Source organism: Primulina tabacum, chromosome 4 (assembly GCF_025594145.1).
Source record: "Primulina tabacum isolate GXHZ01 chromosome 4, ASM2559414v2, whole genome shotgun sequence".
In the NCBI taxonomy this organism is placed as follows: domain Eukaryota; kingdom Viridiplantae; phylum Streptophyta; class Magnoliopsida; order Lamiales; family Gesneriaceae; genus Primulina; species Primulina tabacum.
In genome coordinates, this window is record NC_134553.1 from 44,687,320 (window position 1) to 44,704,631 (window position 17,312).

The window sequence follows — 17,312 nt, forward strand, 5'->3', positions numbered from 1 at the left end:
TTGAAAATAATACCAAACCTATTAATGAAATGCAGTTTAATGGTGTGCTTAGTTAGTAAAATGGATCACCAATTTGAAGGTGCCAAAATTTTTTTTAAAAAAAGTAATAAATCTCTTTGAGGGAAAAAGTTACAATACTGAAAAATTATTGAATATTACATATATACATATATATACACATATTTGATATACTATTCACCCACCCTACATATTTATATATATATATATATATATACACACTTTTGATATGTTGCACGCTCATCGTACACACTTATGTGAACGCTAATAAGGTGACACTCGTATATTGATATTTAATTTTTATTTGTTTTATCACATCTGATAGGTGAATGTCACTCATGTTTACTTAAATGTATATGGTTGGTGTATATAAATAAAAAATGTATATATATATATATTATCAAAAGAAAGAAACTAAAGAAAATTGTTGAAAAATTTAGAAACAATTTCCAATATAATCCCGACCGTATTTATAGGGATTGCCTTTCCCTCCTAATTCACACGTTTCGCCCTAAAATTTCCCTCCATATCTTATTCCGCCCCACGTACATCGTGGAATCTTCTTTATTCGGAGAATCCCAGTAGTTAAATCAGTAGATCTTCTGTCTTCCCCGCAAGCTCAGTGCACTAAGCCCTCGTAAATTAACAGATTTTTCAATAGTTTTTGGTTAGAAAGATCGGGTCTGCTCTTGTTTTCGCGTGAAATGGGTACTTTAGGGGGTGCAGAAAATGAAAACCATATAAATTCGAGAAAGGATGGTTTGGATAAATATTTGAGCGACGAGGAGACGCAGCAAGTTGAAAGTCAGTTTTCTCCAGGTAATTTTTCAATTCCTCTTGTTTGTAATTTCCATCAGTTTCAATTGATGCATGACTGTCTTGCTATTGTAGATTTAGGTTTATGTTTTCTTTTTAATTGTGAACAGGGTTTATATACCAAATTATTCCAATTTAATCCTTGCACTCCCATCCCAGCCGCGTGAGCTGTGAACCACATTTATATTATTTGTGATTTTGTATAAGAGAAGACTGTGTATACGTGCTTAGGAAAGGATTTTGTCTAATTTCCGGCGCTTACCGAGGGTTGATTGCAAGGGACATACGATGTCCAAATTAGGGTTTATGTTGTCTATAATATATACATACATATATATGTACATGTTTATGCATAAGTTGGATCTACCAACGAGTGCCTACCATTATAACAAAAACTACAGCTCATAGTAGCAATGCAACTCGGATTTTTAAAATTATGTTTTCTGGAAAACTATTTTGGAGTAACTTTTTATCTTAGTGCTATTATTGTGAGTTGAAGGGAGGGACAATGAGTAAATTCATTTTGTTTTCATTCAAGTAAGAGATCCAACTTTGAGGAATTTGGAAAAACTTCCTGCTGTTGCATCGCTTTGAGTTAACCTTTCTTTGTTCCATGTACATTAGGTGGTGATTTAAGAGTTGATGGAGATGATGATTTTCACTATCCCTCTGGGACAATGCCTGTCGATGATAGTTTTTTATTGGAAGATGCATTAGAGACTCGGTTAGTGGATCTTGTTGGGGAAACTCAGTTGGTGGATCTTGCTGAAGAGACTCAGGCGAGTTATCTACCTGGGGAAACACAGTTGATGGATCTTGACTGGGACACTCAAGTTTTGAATGATTTTGGTTATGTTGATCATGCACCTACTCAGTTGCTCGATCAATCTGGTGAAACTCAAGTGTTGGATGATTTTTATTGTGTTGATGATATCCATACCGAGTTGTTTAATGCAAAGAATAATGAAGATTCTGATGTTAATTACAATGACAAAGCAGATAAAATCGAGGTCAGATGTGATACTAAGCAGTTATCTCCAGATGATTCCTTGAAGGGACATGGCAGGGATCTGGCCACACAGGTGAATACGGTGGATGCTACAGGTGACAGTGTTTGTGGAACACCATCTGATTGCTTCACCGCTGAAGAACATCATTCAGGTAATTTCTACTTTGATTGCCGGTCCATTTATTTATATATTTTGGTCTCAGTCCGTAAGTATTTAATGTATTATTTAATTTTTTTCATGTCGTTTTATCATCTCGTTTTACCTGTACTTTTTATTTTGTCAGGACTGTGTCGAACCCCTTTCTGCCCCTTGTATTAAAACCAACTTTATGCTATGGAATTTTCCTGTCCAGAAATCACAAGTTATTTTTCCCTCTTCATTGCTTGATGTATTTCTTACTCTTTTTCTTCAGTTCATTTTTAAGCTAACCATGTTTTGTCTTCCAACTTCTTGTTGTATTATCACTTATTTATGTGTTACACATTCAAATAAACACAAAGGAGTCAATACAAACAGATATGCTCAATAATAGTGCAAGTTTTTTCTTGTAACTTAATCCATTATGTATTTTAACAAACACATGGAAAGTAGAAAAGCTGTGTTGCTCTATGTACTTGTACAGTGAGCTTTCCGCATTTACACAATATTTATCTTCATATTGTTTACGTGCATTTTTAATCCTTTATTCCTTTTCACAATATTTGCTTTGATATTTTAAATTTGTATTTCGGTCCTTCGTTCTTTCTTCATCTGGGAAACAGCCGAATGAAATATGGGCAAGATCTTGTCTGCCTTGTCCCCACTGCTTTGTTCTTTGCATTCAGTTAATTTTTCTAATTGTTATAAACCTAAAGTGTGCTTTTCTCTGGGGGGTGGTGATCTGAAAGGCATGTCACAAATTTTCACTTTCTCTGATATGTGCAGATAAGAAGCTGTTGTTTTTTTTCTCTTGGTTACAATAACATGTTGTTTCAGGATCTTTTCGCAGAGATTTTACCTCAATTCGTGCTGCATCAGTTAGAGCCTCAGGTTTGGCCGCTCTTGCTCGAAGAGGGAGTGGTAATTTGTGTTCCTTTAGTAGTGAAAAATCTTCTTTGGAACAACGGAGGTGTGAGCAAGAAGGTACATTTCTTAGTGGAGATTTGTTTAAGTTTGGCAGGAAGAACAATGAGGAATGTCTTTGGAATGGGAATGATGAAAGCAATGAAAAACTAAGAGATCGAGTTAAACACAAGGTTAGTAATACTATGAGGAAACTTTTTGCTGAGGATAGGGTTGTTGAAGTTGGTCAGTCAGAGCTTAACAACAACCAGACATATCACAATCTTAACGCATCTGAGTTAGATGCATCTGAAAATCACTTGGCTGGGTTAAGCTATGTCAACTCTGAGGAACCTGGAGATTTATCACAAGCTAATGCACTTGACGTTGTGGACAGGTTTCTTGAACTTAATGTCATGGAGCATGATCATAGCAAATGCTACAGAATTCAGATTGCAGAAAAACCAAAGGTAATCAATGGAGTAAAAGGTTCTCTGGATTTGACAAAAAACTCTATTCTCAAAAGCACTGGTGTAGAATACAGAGCTTATGATTGGGATGATACCCGCGAAGATGAAGGTGGGGGAGATTTTTTCCAGAAGAAAAAGGAACTCTTCTTTGACAAGGGGAGTCCACAGGAGAGAAGCTATTTGGAAACTAGGAAGTCTGGTTGTGCGGACCTTATAAAATTCAAGACCGGTGGAGATCATGGAATGGAAAAGAAGCAAGCTTACAATAAGAATAAGTTAGGAGACCCAACCTACCCAGATTCAGGGGTGATGTTGCATAGGAGGAGAAGAGCAAAAAGAAAATCAATCCATTGCAGAGATGAGGTGTTGCCCAAGAATCTTAAGGATTTGGATAATCAGTCAAAAAGGGGATCTGGGCACAAGTCGACCGAAAATGATAGAAGCAGGGATATTTTAGACCTGAAAAATATAGGTCCTGATACTCAAATGGCTGCGGAAGCATTAGGAACTTTTTGTATTGAGTTGCATTCAGTGAACACTGATAACGATGTTCCTGATGAAGGTGTTGGCACAATTAAAAAGGCATCTGCAGAAAATCAGTGTGTTGGAGTTGTCACTAGACAAGCCAAACATGCGATGAGGACCAGAAAGGAGTGCCCGAGCATCATACCTCCTAGAATGAAAGAGCAGAAGGTAGGAAGAGCTAGGAAAAGGAGCACCATTCAAGAGAGTGATCAATATCAGAATGTGGAGTTAATGGGTCAAAAACCTGAAACCAAGCGTTGTTTGGTGGAGCAACTAAATTCTTCTGTGCCTGAGGCTCATCGAACTAGGAGAGGAAAAAAATTGGATGGCTCAACGGCTCCAGGAAATGCATTGCATACGAGGGAGGAGATAAATGATTTGATAAGTGCTCGTGTACTCAGAAAAAGTAGAACTGCCAATGATGAAAATGCTGAAATGGGTACCATGAATAGTGTTAGAAAGGCGAGATCAATTATGGTTAAGAAGTCAAATACAAAATGTGTTGGTATGTCCAGTTCGTCAGAACCAAAAGGATCCGTACTAGAGCTTCGAGATTCAAAAAGAACTCGACAAAAGACATTCTTAGATAAGGAAGAAGATGATGCACAATGTAATGCAAGTTTAAAACGATCAAGAGACAATGGAAGTACAAGGAATAATGTTGATCATAGAGGTTCTCATCATGGGAAGGTGACGACAAGTTTAAATGATGCAGTTGATTCCAGCACATCTATGCAATGTGATGGGATGAGTGGTGGGAAGATCTCAAAGTCTTCTAAAGGTGCAGAAACTGTTGACAGGCTAGATGCATCTCCAAGTGAAAGATTGGAAACATCCATTTCAACTTGTTCTACACCTGCTACTTGTGAGACACCAATAAGCAATGTATCTCCTATCTGTATGGGGGATGAGTATCACAAGCAGTCTTGTAGGAAGAACCTGTCTAGACTGTCTCTTATAAAAGAAATTAATAGCTTAATGACCGACACATCAGTACCATTTATTGAAATGAAAGACTTGAGAAAGAGGAAAGATTCTGCAAATATTAGAGTCTTGTTTAGTCAGCACCTAGATGTGGATGTTGTCAAACAACAGAAAAAGGTATTTAGTAATTTGCAATTTGATTCCTCGATTCGTTCAAGTTGGTGGAAAATTTTTAGTTATTTGGTTACATTTTTCTGTCACAGGTTTTGGCTAGGCTGGGAGCTTCAGACACTTTTTCTATGTCAGATGCTACACATTTTGTAGCTGATGAATTTGTCCGCACTAGAAATATGCTTGAAGCAATTGCTTTTGCAAAACCTGTAGTCACACACTTATGGCTTGAAAGCTGTGGACAAGCCAGCTGTTTTGTTAATGAGAAAAGTTACATTCTCAGAGATGCAAGAAGAGAAAAAGAATTTGGCTTCAGTATGCCTGTTTCTCTGTCAAGAGCTAGTCAACGTTCCCTTCTACAGGTATATATCTGATTGTCGCACGAAATGATATACACTAATTAACGATACGTACTAAATGATTTTGGTGGCAGGGTCAAAAAGTTTTTGTCACCCCAAATACAAAGCCTGGTAAAGACATTATAACAAACTTGGTCAAGGCAGTTCATGGTTTGGTATGCGATCATTCTTGTGATTTTTCTTTTCCGATAATTTTCTGCTTAGTTGTTTCATTACGAGTGTTTTATATTCTCACTTCCTGTGCGTAGTTACCCTTAGTTAACTTACCCCTGTATACTTCTTAGCAATTCTGGGAGTGGGTGTATCACTCCAAGGTGCTAGAAACCGAGCAATCAATTTCCATGACTCATGGTGGGTGGTTATAGTATACATGTACCTTCTGACTAGATCTTAAAACTATTGCCAAGTACATGATTTTAAGCCTCTGGATTTATGTTACAAGCTCCTCTTTGCCTTCTTGATTTTTAGATCTCATAATTTAGCATGTCTCCTGTATTATTAATGGACTATCATTGATTATCGCATGAATGTGTTAGGGTTTAATTTCAGTCGCATTCATGTCATGACAACACATTAAGAAATATGTGCTCTGTGTATTTTCATTCAGTGTATAAGGTTTCATGCACCTTCTTTGACTTGTTACTTTTCTGCTAAGTGCAATGTCAAATGATGAGAGAATGCTCTGCATGGAACCGTTTTAGAACGGATTATGATACTTGGTGCATTTCTTACCAGGCGGTGGAGAGACTTGGAAGATCGGCATTGAAAGATGAAAAACTTCCAGGCGATCTTTTGATTATATCTTGTGAAGAAGACTATGACATCTGTATAGCTTTTCTCGAGAAAGGTTGAATTACGTACCTTCAATAACTATCGCTACTCAATGTAATGTAAAGATGACCACTTAATAACCATTTATATGCAGGTGGCCCTGTTTACAGTTCGGAGTTACTACTGAATGGAATAGTTAAACAGAAGCTGGAATATGAAAGGTTTGTTTCTGTCTTGTTATTGCTGAATGTGCTATTATAATCTTGCTCTTGTAGTAAACCACTTGGATTGGAACTGACCAGAGAATCCGACTTGTCACTTTACTAATGATTCATTTTTTTCCGTTCAAATTTTCTGCTGCATTTAGTGGTATTCTTCTGATGATGGATGTTTGTGACGTGTTCTATCATGAGACGTGGTGACTGGCAAATGTTAATGTGTGAGACATGTGCTAAGTATTTAGTATACGTGTGTAGCAGAGGTTATAACCAAGTATAGCAGAAATTTTAAGTTGCAGTTCTTGTTACTACTCTGCCAGAGATCTGTTTGTGTCTTAATTTTTGTTTATTTCTGTTGCAGGCATCGTCTTTTTGTAGATCAAGTAAAAAAGACTCGCTCCTCAATATGGGTGGGTAAGAGCAAACACAATCTTGTAACAAAACGCAGATGAGACCCCTTTGTTTCATGCAACATAGCATCTTGCACATAGTTTTGGAAATGTGGTAGTGTGTACTAGTCAAGTATTTTTCCTTTCTTAATACTAGTGGTTTCCGTACGTGTTGTGTGCGCACAACATAATACAGTGTATTTCATATGTGCAATAAATATTTATTTGTGAGATACATGGTTTAGCTATAACATTTTGTGAACATGTGTAAACAATTAACTTAAAAAATGAAACACAAGATTAGATAGTATGATATTTATACTTGTAGAATAAATATAGTATTCTAATCTTGTCAAATAAATAGAGGGAAAATAAGTTTTTTGGGCCAGTGATTTGTCTATTTTTTTGTTTTTATCTACCATTTTTTGGTTTTTGGACAATGATTACTGAAAATCGATTATTTTGTTCCATCTATCACATGGATGTTCAATTTTTGCCCAAAAATGTTAATTAGGCGGTGGATAAAGTTGATGTGGCGAAAAAAATTTGAAGTTCTCTTGATTTCCTAGGGAAATTAAAATCAATAGTAACTTAAATTATGTCATTTTCAAAAAAAATTCAATGTCATATTTTTAATACCACAAAATCCAAGTCAAAAAAATCCCCAAATTTTGGTCACATCAACTTCAAACCATCGTTTAATCAGTGTGTTCCAAATAAAATGGAACATCCTTGTCAAAATTGAACATCATGATCACGGTGGTATATGGATCAAAATAGAATAGGTTTCTTGTGAAACGGTCACACAAATATTTATCTGTGAGACGGGTCAATCCTACCGATATTCACAATAAAATATAATACTCTTAGCATAAAAAATAATATTTTTTCATGGATGACCCAAATAAGAGATCTATCTCACAAAATACGACCCGTGACACCGTCTCACACAAATTTTTGTCATCAAAATAATGGATTTTCAGAAGCTATATGTAACAAGATAAAAATGTTAACAAATTACTGAACCCAGATTTATTTTCTAAATTGATTTAATTACGGAGAAATCTATTTCAACAACAATGTTTCTATTAAAAGGATTGGCGATTTCAAAATCTCATAGCCTCGAATTTAATCCAAACTCCAAAACTGAGATACTAGTCAACATAACAAACACTGGAGCAACGAAACAAAAAGTGTTCTTTGAGGCCGAAGACAGGACCTGATCGAGAATCCACATGTCGACTCGCCACCTTCGAGCTCACTTCATCTTCGCCTCAGTGAACAGAACATGGCGGTTCACGCGAGGATCATACTTTCGAAACTCAAGTTTGATGTTACTGGTGTGGAGCCTCTTGGTCTTTTTCACCACATAGAAGAATCCAGTCCCGGCAGCCGAAACCAGCCTCACCAACATGGTGGCCTTCTTCTTCTTGTCACCCATTATCACTTTACTATTTGGCCAAAAACAGATTCATCTTTCGATTCGATATCCAAAATACTCCAAAAAATGAACTTTAAAACGGAGCCAAATGATTAACCAGAAACATAGTTAAGAAGCAGAAAAACTTGAACTGACAGAAACACCTGAGAACTCAAAGGTAACAAATAATATCTTCCCACATGGAGTTCACGTAGCCAGTGTCCGATTGAAGAAAAAACTAATAAAAAATTTTCATCAAATTTCAGCTCAGGTTTTAGCAAGTGGCATCAAAATTCCATGCATCAAATAAAGAGCTCTTGCAGGAATAACATCAAACACGTAATGCACATCATACACAGACACGACTCTAGCACATCATTTCGAATCGGCACATCGTGGGTGCAAGAGTGTGTGTGTGTGAACGCGCGCGCGAATTGAGAGAATTACCCGCTTCAAAGAGATCGCGAGAGAGGAGAGGAGTTGGCGTCAGTCAGCTGGCCAAATACTGGCAGGATCGAAGGATAAGGGGGGATTTAACGCTACAAATTGGGCCGGGAAATATATACTTACTTAAGCCCATTGGATTTGAATTGGGCTATGTAGAAATGAGTTCATAAAATATGGGCTTTCCCCTTAAGTACTTGGGCCTTAGTATGGTTCAACAGCCCACACCCTTCGCCTTCCATGGTAAATAACGGTGACACCCAACCGTTCGCATACTACGTACACAATCTCCCAAATATATTTTATATATATATATATATATATTGTATTTATCTTCCCCTCTAATTTGGTCCAAGAAAATCTGATTTATTCCCCAGAAAGCCGATTTCTTTTATTTTTTGTTTTTGGATCAAACTACGGTAAACTGACGCGGCCTATTTCAAGGTAAGAAATTTATAGGTATGCAAAAATTTATAATTCTTCGAATGCTTGGGTCACTGATTACGTGGTCTGACCAGTTTGTTTGTTTGTGATTGAGAAATCTTTAGCTCATTAATACAAGTTGAAAACTTTGGTTGAAGGTGTAAAAAGGCAGAAATTTGAAGTTTTGGTGGAAGGCATACATACAAGAGAATTGGAGTCAATTTACCTGTTTTATTATTCCGTTTCATTGGATTTTAGTTTATTTTATCACGCTGATGACCTTTTACTGCACAAGGAGTCGATAAATTTGCAATTGGAGACCGAGGAGATGTCTGAAGAATTTAAGTGATCAAGCTCTCACTAGCTGGAACTTGTGTTTTGCAGGAAATATTTGGTGAATTTTCGACGGCTTGTTGGTTCATTTATTTAACAAAGTGCTGATTTTGTAACTCTTCGGTGAAGGAACTGAAAGGGCATTAATTGAGGTTACTGTAGTTGTAGTTCTCTTTATATTTGAAGTGTATATATTTATTTATTTATTTATTTATTATTTGGTCATTGGTTCAGATAGTGGAAGAAAAGATTTAGAAGAGAATGAGTAGGTTTGGGAGGTATTTTGATGGTTCTGAATGTGCGAATGAGGCCGGAGGACCAATTGGAAATCCGTCACGTGGTTGTTGTGATGATGAATTTTTGCAACTCACGAAAATTAAGTCCGCTCCACATGAGCATCTGAGCAGGACATCTCCTGGCAAGGCAAGATTACCCATTTCACCGGTGAAAATGTTGCTGGGCAGGGAATGTAATTACAATGGAAGAGGGAGGTTCTCAACGTCAGATGCATGTCATGTGTTGAGCCGATATTTGCCCGTTAACGGCCCTTCCGTTATTGATAAGATGAGAAGTCGTACATATGTGTCTCAGTTTTCTGCAGATGGGTCCCTTTTCATTGCTGGATTTCAGGTATTCTCAGTGCTTGGGTTGAGCTTTAGAACTTATATATGAAATCCCTCGGTTTGATTATGACCCTTACTTACTGGTCTGAACAGGATAGCCACATTAGAATCTACGATGTTGATTTGGGATGGAAAATTCACAAGGATATTCAGGCTAGGAGTTTGCGATGGACAATTACTGATGCATCTCTTTCCCCGGATCGGAGATTCCTTGTAAGCTTATTAAATTTTAACCAAGAATGTGTGTAGTTGATCTTTGTCTGTGTCTCGTTACTATGATATTATTATGGAAGTTCTTAAAAAGTTTTTTTCTCATGTCAGAAAGGAAAAGGATAATTGTATAGAACAAAAACGATGTGAATTCGTAAATATGCTATTAATGAATTAGTTTTAGATGAACGCATTTAGCCTGCATTGCACCATCATCTATAGGCTCCACTCTACTCTTCTTTTTGTTTTAAGTTCCATATGAAACCAGTTTACTGCTTTTGAGGCCATAATGCCATATGTATCGGATTGATAACTAACACATGATATTGTTTCTGTCGATTAAACCTTTTTACTCAACTTATCAGTTATGAACTGCAATCAGATTACTTTTGGTGAAACTTGTTCCATTTCCAGCCAGAGGTTTCCTATATAAATTATCCGATGCCACTTTCCACAGGTTTATTCCAGTGTTTCACCAATAGCGCATATTGTCAACGTGGAATCTGCTGTAAAAGAGTCCCTCGCAAATGTGACGGTTTGTATTTCTAGCTCTTTTGCTCCTTTCGTCGTATAGAAACCGTTAGCAACTATTCTTGGCCTGCTAAGAGTTAGTATTCCTATATTGCACGTTTTGAACATTCTAGGCCTTTGGTATTGGTGTTTTTAATTAAATTTATTGACCTATGGTATGTATATTTTCTTGGATTCAATGAGACAGAGTTCATCGTTTTTTAGCTGACTAACAGAAAAACGAACATGTTTAACTCCAACCAAGAAACTGGCGTTAATCGACATTTTCGTTTAGATGTACGCTAATGAAATGAATTATGTTACACCATTTGACCTTTACATATGAATAGGATGCACATACCAATTACAAATATTCTAATTCTAGGTCTGTTGCAATTAAATGATGTAACTCTTTGATTATTGTCTAATTCTATGTAGCATTGTCTATATAACATTGCATGGTCTACATATATGTGCCTTGATTGCTGGCTAACACATTGTTTTTACTTTTTCTATCCAGGAAATTCATGAAGGTTTGGAGTTTTCAGCTGACACTGATAATTACGATGAGTATAGTTTAGGCATCTTCTCTGTGAAATTTTCAAATGACGGACGAGAGCTTGTGGCAGCTAGCAGTGATGAGTCAATATATGTTTATGATCTTGCAGCAAAAAGGGTCAACCTTAGAATCCCAGCTCATATGGTAACAACTGCTTTCTTTGATTATGATGTGACGTCTTTCCTTGTTCCAATCCCATCAAATTGATCTTTTACACCTTAACAATGGAATAGATAAGCACTTGACACATTAATTAAGTTGAATATGAGAGATTTTATTGGTGATAGCAGAGATGTAGCTAATATTTTTATTCAAGTTCTATCCTATGAAATATGATCTTTTCTGTTGGTAATGGATTGTGGCAAGCAACGCCGGATGTCGTAAAAGATAGAGATTACGAGATACTATTGAAAATGATGGGTGCTTAAACAGCATAAAAAAATGGGGAAGGATGAAAGAAGATCCCATCCAGTTTGGCTGACCGTCCCCTTTTTATCAGAATAATGAGCCATACATCTGTGTATTCAGTTTTTGTCAAATATTCTTATTCCTTAATGTAGTATCCCACTTTCTAATTTCTAAATTATTTACTTATTGGCTAGTCGTTTAAGGAGAGTGAGGATGCTATGTTTTAGGAGAGGAACCATCATCTTGTTAGGCTAAGGATGTCCCCGTTGTCTTGTTGTTTGTCTATGCGATGGAGTGATATAATGATTGTGTTAAGATTATGGATTTAGTCTTAACTCTACCTCAAAAGCTAGCTCCAGGGAGGAGGATTGTCCGAGTCCATATATAAAATTTCCAAGAACTTAATCCAGCCGTTGTGAGATATCTAACACACCTTATATCTATGAATGAACATCCGGAACGTGATGTTTACAATGGATTGAAACATGACGCTTAGATTATTATACTGTTTAAAAGTTTCCAGTTGAATAGTTATCAATGACTATAGTTTTGGTGCAGTGATGAGCATTTGGCTTTTAAATTGGTATTAATACCAAAATCACATGTTCGATTCCTGTAACTCGTAAATTGAAACGATTATTGGGGAGCAAAAGTTGTCCATGCCTTCTGTGGCTGCGTATGTGGCAAAGTGATTGAAACGTGAGACTTTAAGTTGTTATATGTTCTAAAAAATATGACTTGTGCTTCACCATTACTTATAGTTAATTAGTTATTTAAATGGTGGGTGTCATGTTCTACTATTGTGAACAAGTTTTTTGTGTAATGTTTAAAACTGTCCAGAGTTCAGGTGTTTAGTTTTTCTTTTATCTTTGATCCTTTTTTACCAAAAAAAATAAATAATATTATTACTATTTTTACACATTAAATAGTTGGTCAAGGATAGTGGGATAAAGTAGAATAATTCACTCTGAAAATGAAAATAATTCCAATTTCTAAGTATTCGGACTCGCTGGTTACTTAACTGATCTATATAATTTACCGACATGTCTGAAGTTAATTAAAAACTATAAATCTCTTCTCATATGTATATATTACCACCGTTCTTCATTTTCTGTTCCCCATCACTCTGGCTTTCTCTATCAAATGCTTAAATCTTTTCTCAAAGGTTTGTACTTGGTAGGGTGGAATTATGAAAAGAAATTTAGTTGTCATTCATATGTGATGTAGCTCAATATCCACCCTTCCCCGATGAGAAAAAGGTAAAGTGGATAATAGGAAAAGAAAATGAATTGCTTGAAGTCTTACTTGATCACAACAATTCCATCAACTCGTCATTACTGAGGTTGATACTATTTGGACTAGTTGTTCTATGATTGCTCACTATTTTTACTTTTATAGAGTTAATCCGTGCTGCAATATGTACACTTGTCTGCAATGTGTACACTTGTCTGCAATGTGTACACTTGTCAGTTCCTGTGATGAATATGAGGAGTATTAATTTGACATGCAAATTTTTTTCAGTCGGATGTCAATGCAGTGTGTTTTGCAGATGAAAGTGGTCATATAATCTACTCTGGCAGTGACGATCACCTCTGTAAGGTAATGTTTGTATGGTTATCGAATTTGAAGTTGACTTTCATTTGCCCGTTTCCTCTGTGGTTGAGGAAATTAGTTTCAAATTTTCATCCCCAGCTTAAAAGCATTTTTTATTGACTAGTCGTGTTCTTTGTGTACTACACATCATCATATTTAGAGCAGTATATATATATACCTAAACTCGGGAGAGAAGAAACATGCCTGATTTCATTCTGAATAATTTGTTTCCAATGCAATGTCTTTAAATATTTGTTCCGGGGAAGCTGAATGCTTTTTAAGTCACAATAAAAGGTTACATTAGAGAGCCACACAAGCAATCCACCTCCTATCCCAACTTACTATCATTGGAACCCAATAGATGATATCGAATTAGATACCCAAGACCAAGGGCTTGTTGTTGTATACTCAAATCTTTTGATTCTTACCGTGGCTTCAATGTCACATTGCGATCTGTGTAGTGCAAAACAATATGACATTTATTTTTACCAGACAACATTCACATCCAATGTCAACACCTGTCTGACCAAATATCTACTCACATGTCTGAAACTAAAAAATAAGTCCGTATGTGGCCATTGTGCTGGCCCTAGTAAGGCTGAAACGTGCACGCAGATATTAATGATGAAATTTATATCTGCACAATCAGAATCGTAAGTGTTTCTTACTGAATCCTTGCATTGTAACTCAACTATCAAAGTGTTGATTTTCTAATATATTGATCGTTCAGGTTTGGGACAGACGTTGCTTTATAAACAGAGGACAAGCAGCTGGAGTCCTTATTGGACATTTAGAAGGCATTACGTTTATTGATACCCGTGGAGATGGCCGTTACCTTATCTCAAATGGAAAGGATCAATCCATCAAACTTTGGGATATAAGAAAAATGTCGTCCGATGTCAATTAGTACGCCTAAACTACATATTTTTGCTCGTACTTTTGTTTCTTTTTTAATAATGCTACGGAGAAAGCATTCATTAATATCTCGACTCCTCCATGCTGATACAATATATTTTTTCAGATTATGATATGACTCGGTAATAAGTATTAATTTTTTGTAATATAGCACTTCAAGACGTCACTATGCTGACTGGGATTACCGATGGATGGAATATCCAGAACAGGCAAAAAATCTTAGACATCCAGATGACCTTTCATTGGCAACATACAGAGGTCATTCGGTCTTGTGCACCCTCATACGCTGTTATTTTTCACCAGCATATAGGTAATTAATTTTGCTATGGTCGCTGTTACGAGTTCTTGAAGCAAGATATGAACTTCAGACGTCTGATTTCAGTTGGAAAATTTTGTTAATTAGCTTTTTCAGTGAGTCTTGATAATGTGTTCTGCGCATTGTGTTCAAATCTCAAACTCACCTTCCATATTTCTGTGACTCTGGCAGCACCGGCCAAAAGTATATTTACACAGGATCGACTGATGGTTCGGTGTATATATACGACGTGGTAAGCAGCACCTACTTAATCACAGCTCTTAAAATGTATCGATATTTTTGTGGATGTAATATCATATCTCTCTTTCCTCTGCTACTCTCTGTTTCTTCTTCTTTCAACACCGACTTCTTTTTCCATAGGTAAGTGGGGATCAAGTTGCAAAGCTCGATTTTCACGGTGAACCCGTGAGAGACTGCAACTGGCATCCTTGCTATCCTATGATCGTTAGCTCTTCATGGGATGGGATCATCGCCGGTTGGGAATTTCCTGGTAAAGGCGAAGACTCGATGCTCGTGAAACGAACGAGAAGAAGGCGACGTGTTTTCTACTGAATGTGCACTCTGTGAGGTGTATCTAAGGTTCATAGCCACCATACATATTTGATCAAAGTTGTGTATGGATATGGCATTTTTCAAATATAATAAATGATTTTATAATGTGTGTTTGTTTACTAAATTCGTTGGACAATGCAAACTTGTAGAGTTCAAGACATTTATTTTTATCGCAATTTACAATATTATTTAACTTATCATTTTCGTTTAATTTTTATAGTTACCGGAGATGATAAATTTGAGTTTTGATTTCATATTAGCAACTTACATTTAGATCAAAGCTCGTTGGATTGCAACTGAACCGAACGTTTGGGAGTTATTAGATTTATTTATTTGTTTTAATAAATATATATTTTAATAAGAATAAAGAAAAATTTCCATGTTTGTGTAATAATTTTGTTTTACTTTTATAATTTTAATAATTTTTTTCGAGAAAAACACGTTACCCATATGAGGGGACGTCGCCCCACCATGCTTTGGCCCGTCAACAAACAAGGCGGAGCGAACCAGCCTGCCAACTACTTTCGGTTGTAGTTAGGTGGACTAATCCGTTAAAAATAAAAAACAATATTTGTTAAAAGAATAGTCTCTTGTAAGACGGTCTCGAGAATTTTTATCTGTGAGACGGGTCAATCATACCGATATTCATAATAAAAAACAATATTTTTAACATAAAAAGTAATATTTTTTTATGAATGACTCAAATAAGAGATCTATCCCACAAAATACGACTCGTGAGACCGTCTCACACAAGTTTTCAAAAGCAAGATTCTAGGCAGGCTTAAGTAGGGTCTTCTATGATTGGATATAAAGACTCAACGGACATAACCCGCTTTCACGGCTATAGCCCAAGAAGACTGATGAAGAAAGTATTAATTTTTTAAAAAATATAAGAAAGTTAAATTATTGGAGTAAGAATGAAATTTACTTAAGCAGTAGTTCGATCGAAATTATGCAAAATTAAGGATTAATTTTTTTTTTCCCCAATTTGAAATCTTTGGATGGTTAAAGTCGTTGATCATTATAAAATCCCGATGCCCCTCGCACGTTTTTATTTCTCACTGTTCGATAAAAAGAACCGCTCTAAAGATCTGTCGCACGATCCTACTGTACGCTCATCGGAATTCCAAAAATTGGAAGTGAAGTCCCGGAGCAATGGCTTCTCGATCGGTGAAGCTCACATTCCGGCTTATACTGACGGTGGTGGGGGTAATGGTACTGTATTACGTCGGACGGCCGCTGTACTGGAAAATATCAGCCACCATTTACGATGTTCGTGACAACAAACAAACTGTTTCTGGAGGTTTTACGAGCTCTCTTTCTCTGTGACTTATGAGTATCGAGCACATACGTAATCGAATTTTTGTTTAAAATTACGTTTGGTTGAGTCTTGAATCAAAGATTTGACGTTTCGTAAACATTTTAGTCATTCTTATGTTGGCATCATGTGTATTTGTTTGACCTAAATACTTTCAATTGATTGTGATTCTGGTTGACGAGTTGACTGGAATTTTTCTTTTGGATCAGTTTGATCATAGTGCATGCTAAATTGATCTTGGAACGCGGAAAAAGAGATTTATTTCAGTCGGGTCTCTTTGTAATTTTTACCATTCTTTGTTTTTCGTATTCTTTTCATCTTCTTCACGTTTTATTATATGCAGGGATTTCACAAATTGTGCAAGAAGCTAAAAAATCCGTTGGGTGGTTTCACGATGAGTCAGATTCCGGATTACAGGAGGATAAGAAATCTCTCTCTGCCAGGAGGTTTCTTTTGGGGAAGGTCCTGTGACATGTTCGTTTCTGTTCTTTTTACAATTTTGTCCGAAATGATAATGCAGAATGGTTTGTATCATTATAGTCGTCTTTTTATGTTGCTGAAAAAATCTTTGGTGTTACATTCTAAACAATGTATATCTCGAAAGATTGGTTTGTATAATGATATGGACTTTTATGTTGTACGAGTAGCTAGTGATATTAGTGGTGAAATTATTTCTGTGTTTTTCGTGGTAAAATTACATTTCTTCGCAAGAAAATGTGAAGCTCTTATCGAGCACTCTCAAAGTAGTTGAGCATGTCTGCTAGTAAAAACCGAAACTTAAATTGGATGGTGATGGGAATTAAATGAATTTTTTTGTAGAACTATGAATAGATAATGTTGTTTTCAAGCTAGAAAAAATCCCAAGATTTTGCAAATTTACACAATCCACTTACATCGAGACAAGAAGCTATAAGACATAGGAACACAAGTGACGATGTATATTATTGGATTAGGCACTGTTCTTGGTCTATGTTGT

General features: G+C 36.2%; 3 protein-coding genes and 1 long non-coding RNA gene across 9 annotated transcripts; 3 read left to right on the top strand and 1 right to left on the bottom strand.

Annotated features, from left to right (window-relative positions):
- Nucleotides 1-478: 478 nt before the first annotated feature.
- LOC142543379 (uncharacterized) lies at nucleotides 479-6,974 on the top strand. Its single transcript, XM_075650599.1, has 8 exons — nucleotides 479-837; nucleotides 1,459-1,995; nucleotides 2,820-4,981; nucleotides 5,068-5,337; nucleotides 5,409-5,489; nucleotides 6,070-6,181; nucleotides 6,260-6,326; nucleotides 6,685-6,974. The coding sequence occupies exons 1-8, from the start codon at nucleotides 723-725 to the stop codon at nucleotides 6,773-6,775; spliced, it is 3,435 nt and encodes a 1,144-aa protein (XP_075506714.1). The 5' UTR covers nucleotides 479-722; the 3' UTR covers nucleotides 6,776-6,974.
- Nucleotides 6,975-7,778: 804 nt separating this feature from the next.
- Nucleotides 7,779-8,692, bottom strand: LOC142541687 (uncharacterized). 3 transcript variants are annotated; one of them, XR_012819447.1, is made up of 2 exons: nucleotides 8,580-8,692; nucleotides 7,779-8,163 (listed from the first exon to the last, which is right to left on the bottom strand). XR_012819447.1 is itself a non-coding variant. In XM_075648159.1 (2 exons), exon 2 carries the CDS (start codon nucleotides 8,151-8,153, stop codon nucleotides 7,971-7,973), a length of 183 nt encoding a protein of 60 aa, XP_075504274.1. In that variant the 5' UTR covers nucleotides 8,154-8,187; nucleotides 8,580-8,630; the 3' UTR covers nucleotides 7,779-7,970. The 3 variants fall into 3 exon arrangements, 2 of the variants coding, with proteins under 2 accessions (XP_075504274.1, XP_075504275.1); XM_075648159.1 differs by having other exon boundaries at nucleotides 7,779-8,187; nucleotides 8,580-8,630; XM_075648160.1 differs by lacking the exon at nucleotides 8,580-8,692 and adding an exon at nucleotides 8,289-8,566.
- A 173-nt stretch (nucleotides 8,693-8,865) lies between these two features.
- LOC142543380 (LEC14B homolog) lies at nucleotides 8,866-15,215 on the top strand. Of its 4 annotated transcripts, none has more exons than XM_075650603.1 (11): nucleotides 8,866-9,020; nucleotides 9,384-9,493; nucleotides 9,577-9,962; nucleotides 10,049-10,168; nucleotides 10,623-10,700; nucleotides 11,196-11,378; nucleotides 13,164-13,241; nucleotides 13,966-14,141; nucleotides 14,302-14,460; nucleotides 14,638-14,698; nucleotides 14,827-15,215. In XM_075650603.1, the coding sequence occupies exons 3-11, from the start codon at nucleotides 9,594-9,596 to the stop codon at nucleotides 15,016-15,018; spliced, it is 1,416 nt and encodes a 471-aa protein (XP_075506718.1). In that variant the 5' UTR covers nucleotides 8,866-9,020; nucleotides 9,384-9,493; nucleotides 9,577-9,593; the 3' UTR covers nucleotides 15,019-15,215. The 4 variants fall into 4 exon arrangements, with proteins under 4 accessions (XP_075506718.1, XP_075506715.1, XP_075506716.1 ...); XM_075650600.1 differs by having other exon boundaries at nucleotides 9,384-9,484; nucleotides 9,567-9,962; XM_075650601.1 differs by having other exon boundaries at nucleotides 8,887-9,020; nucleotides 9,295-9,484; nucleotides 9,567-9,962.
- A 747-nt stretch (nucleotides 15,216-15,962) lies between these two features.
- On the top strand, nucleotides 15,963-16,968 carry LOC142541688 (uncharacterized). The gene is made up of 2 exons (XR_012819448.1): nucleotides 15,963-16,321; nucleotides 16,680-16,968. It is a non-coding gene; the product is annotated as an uncharacterized LOC142541688 (long non-coding RNA).
- The last annotated feature ends 344 nt before the right edge of the window (nucleotides 16,969-17,312 follow it).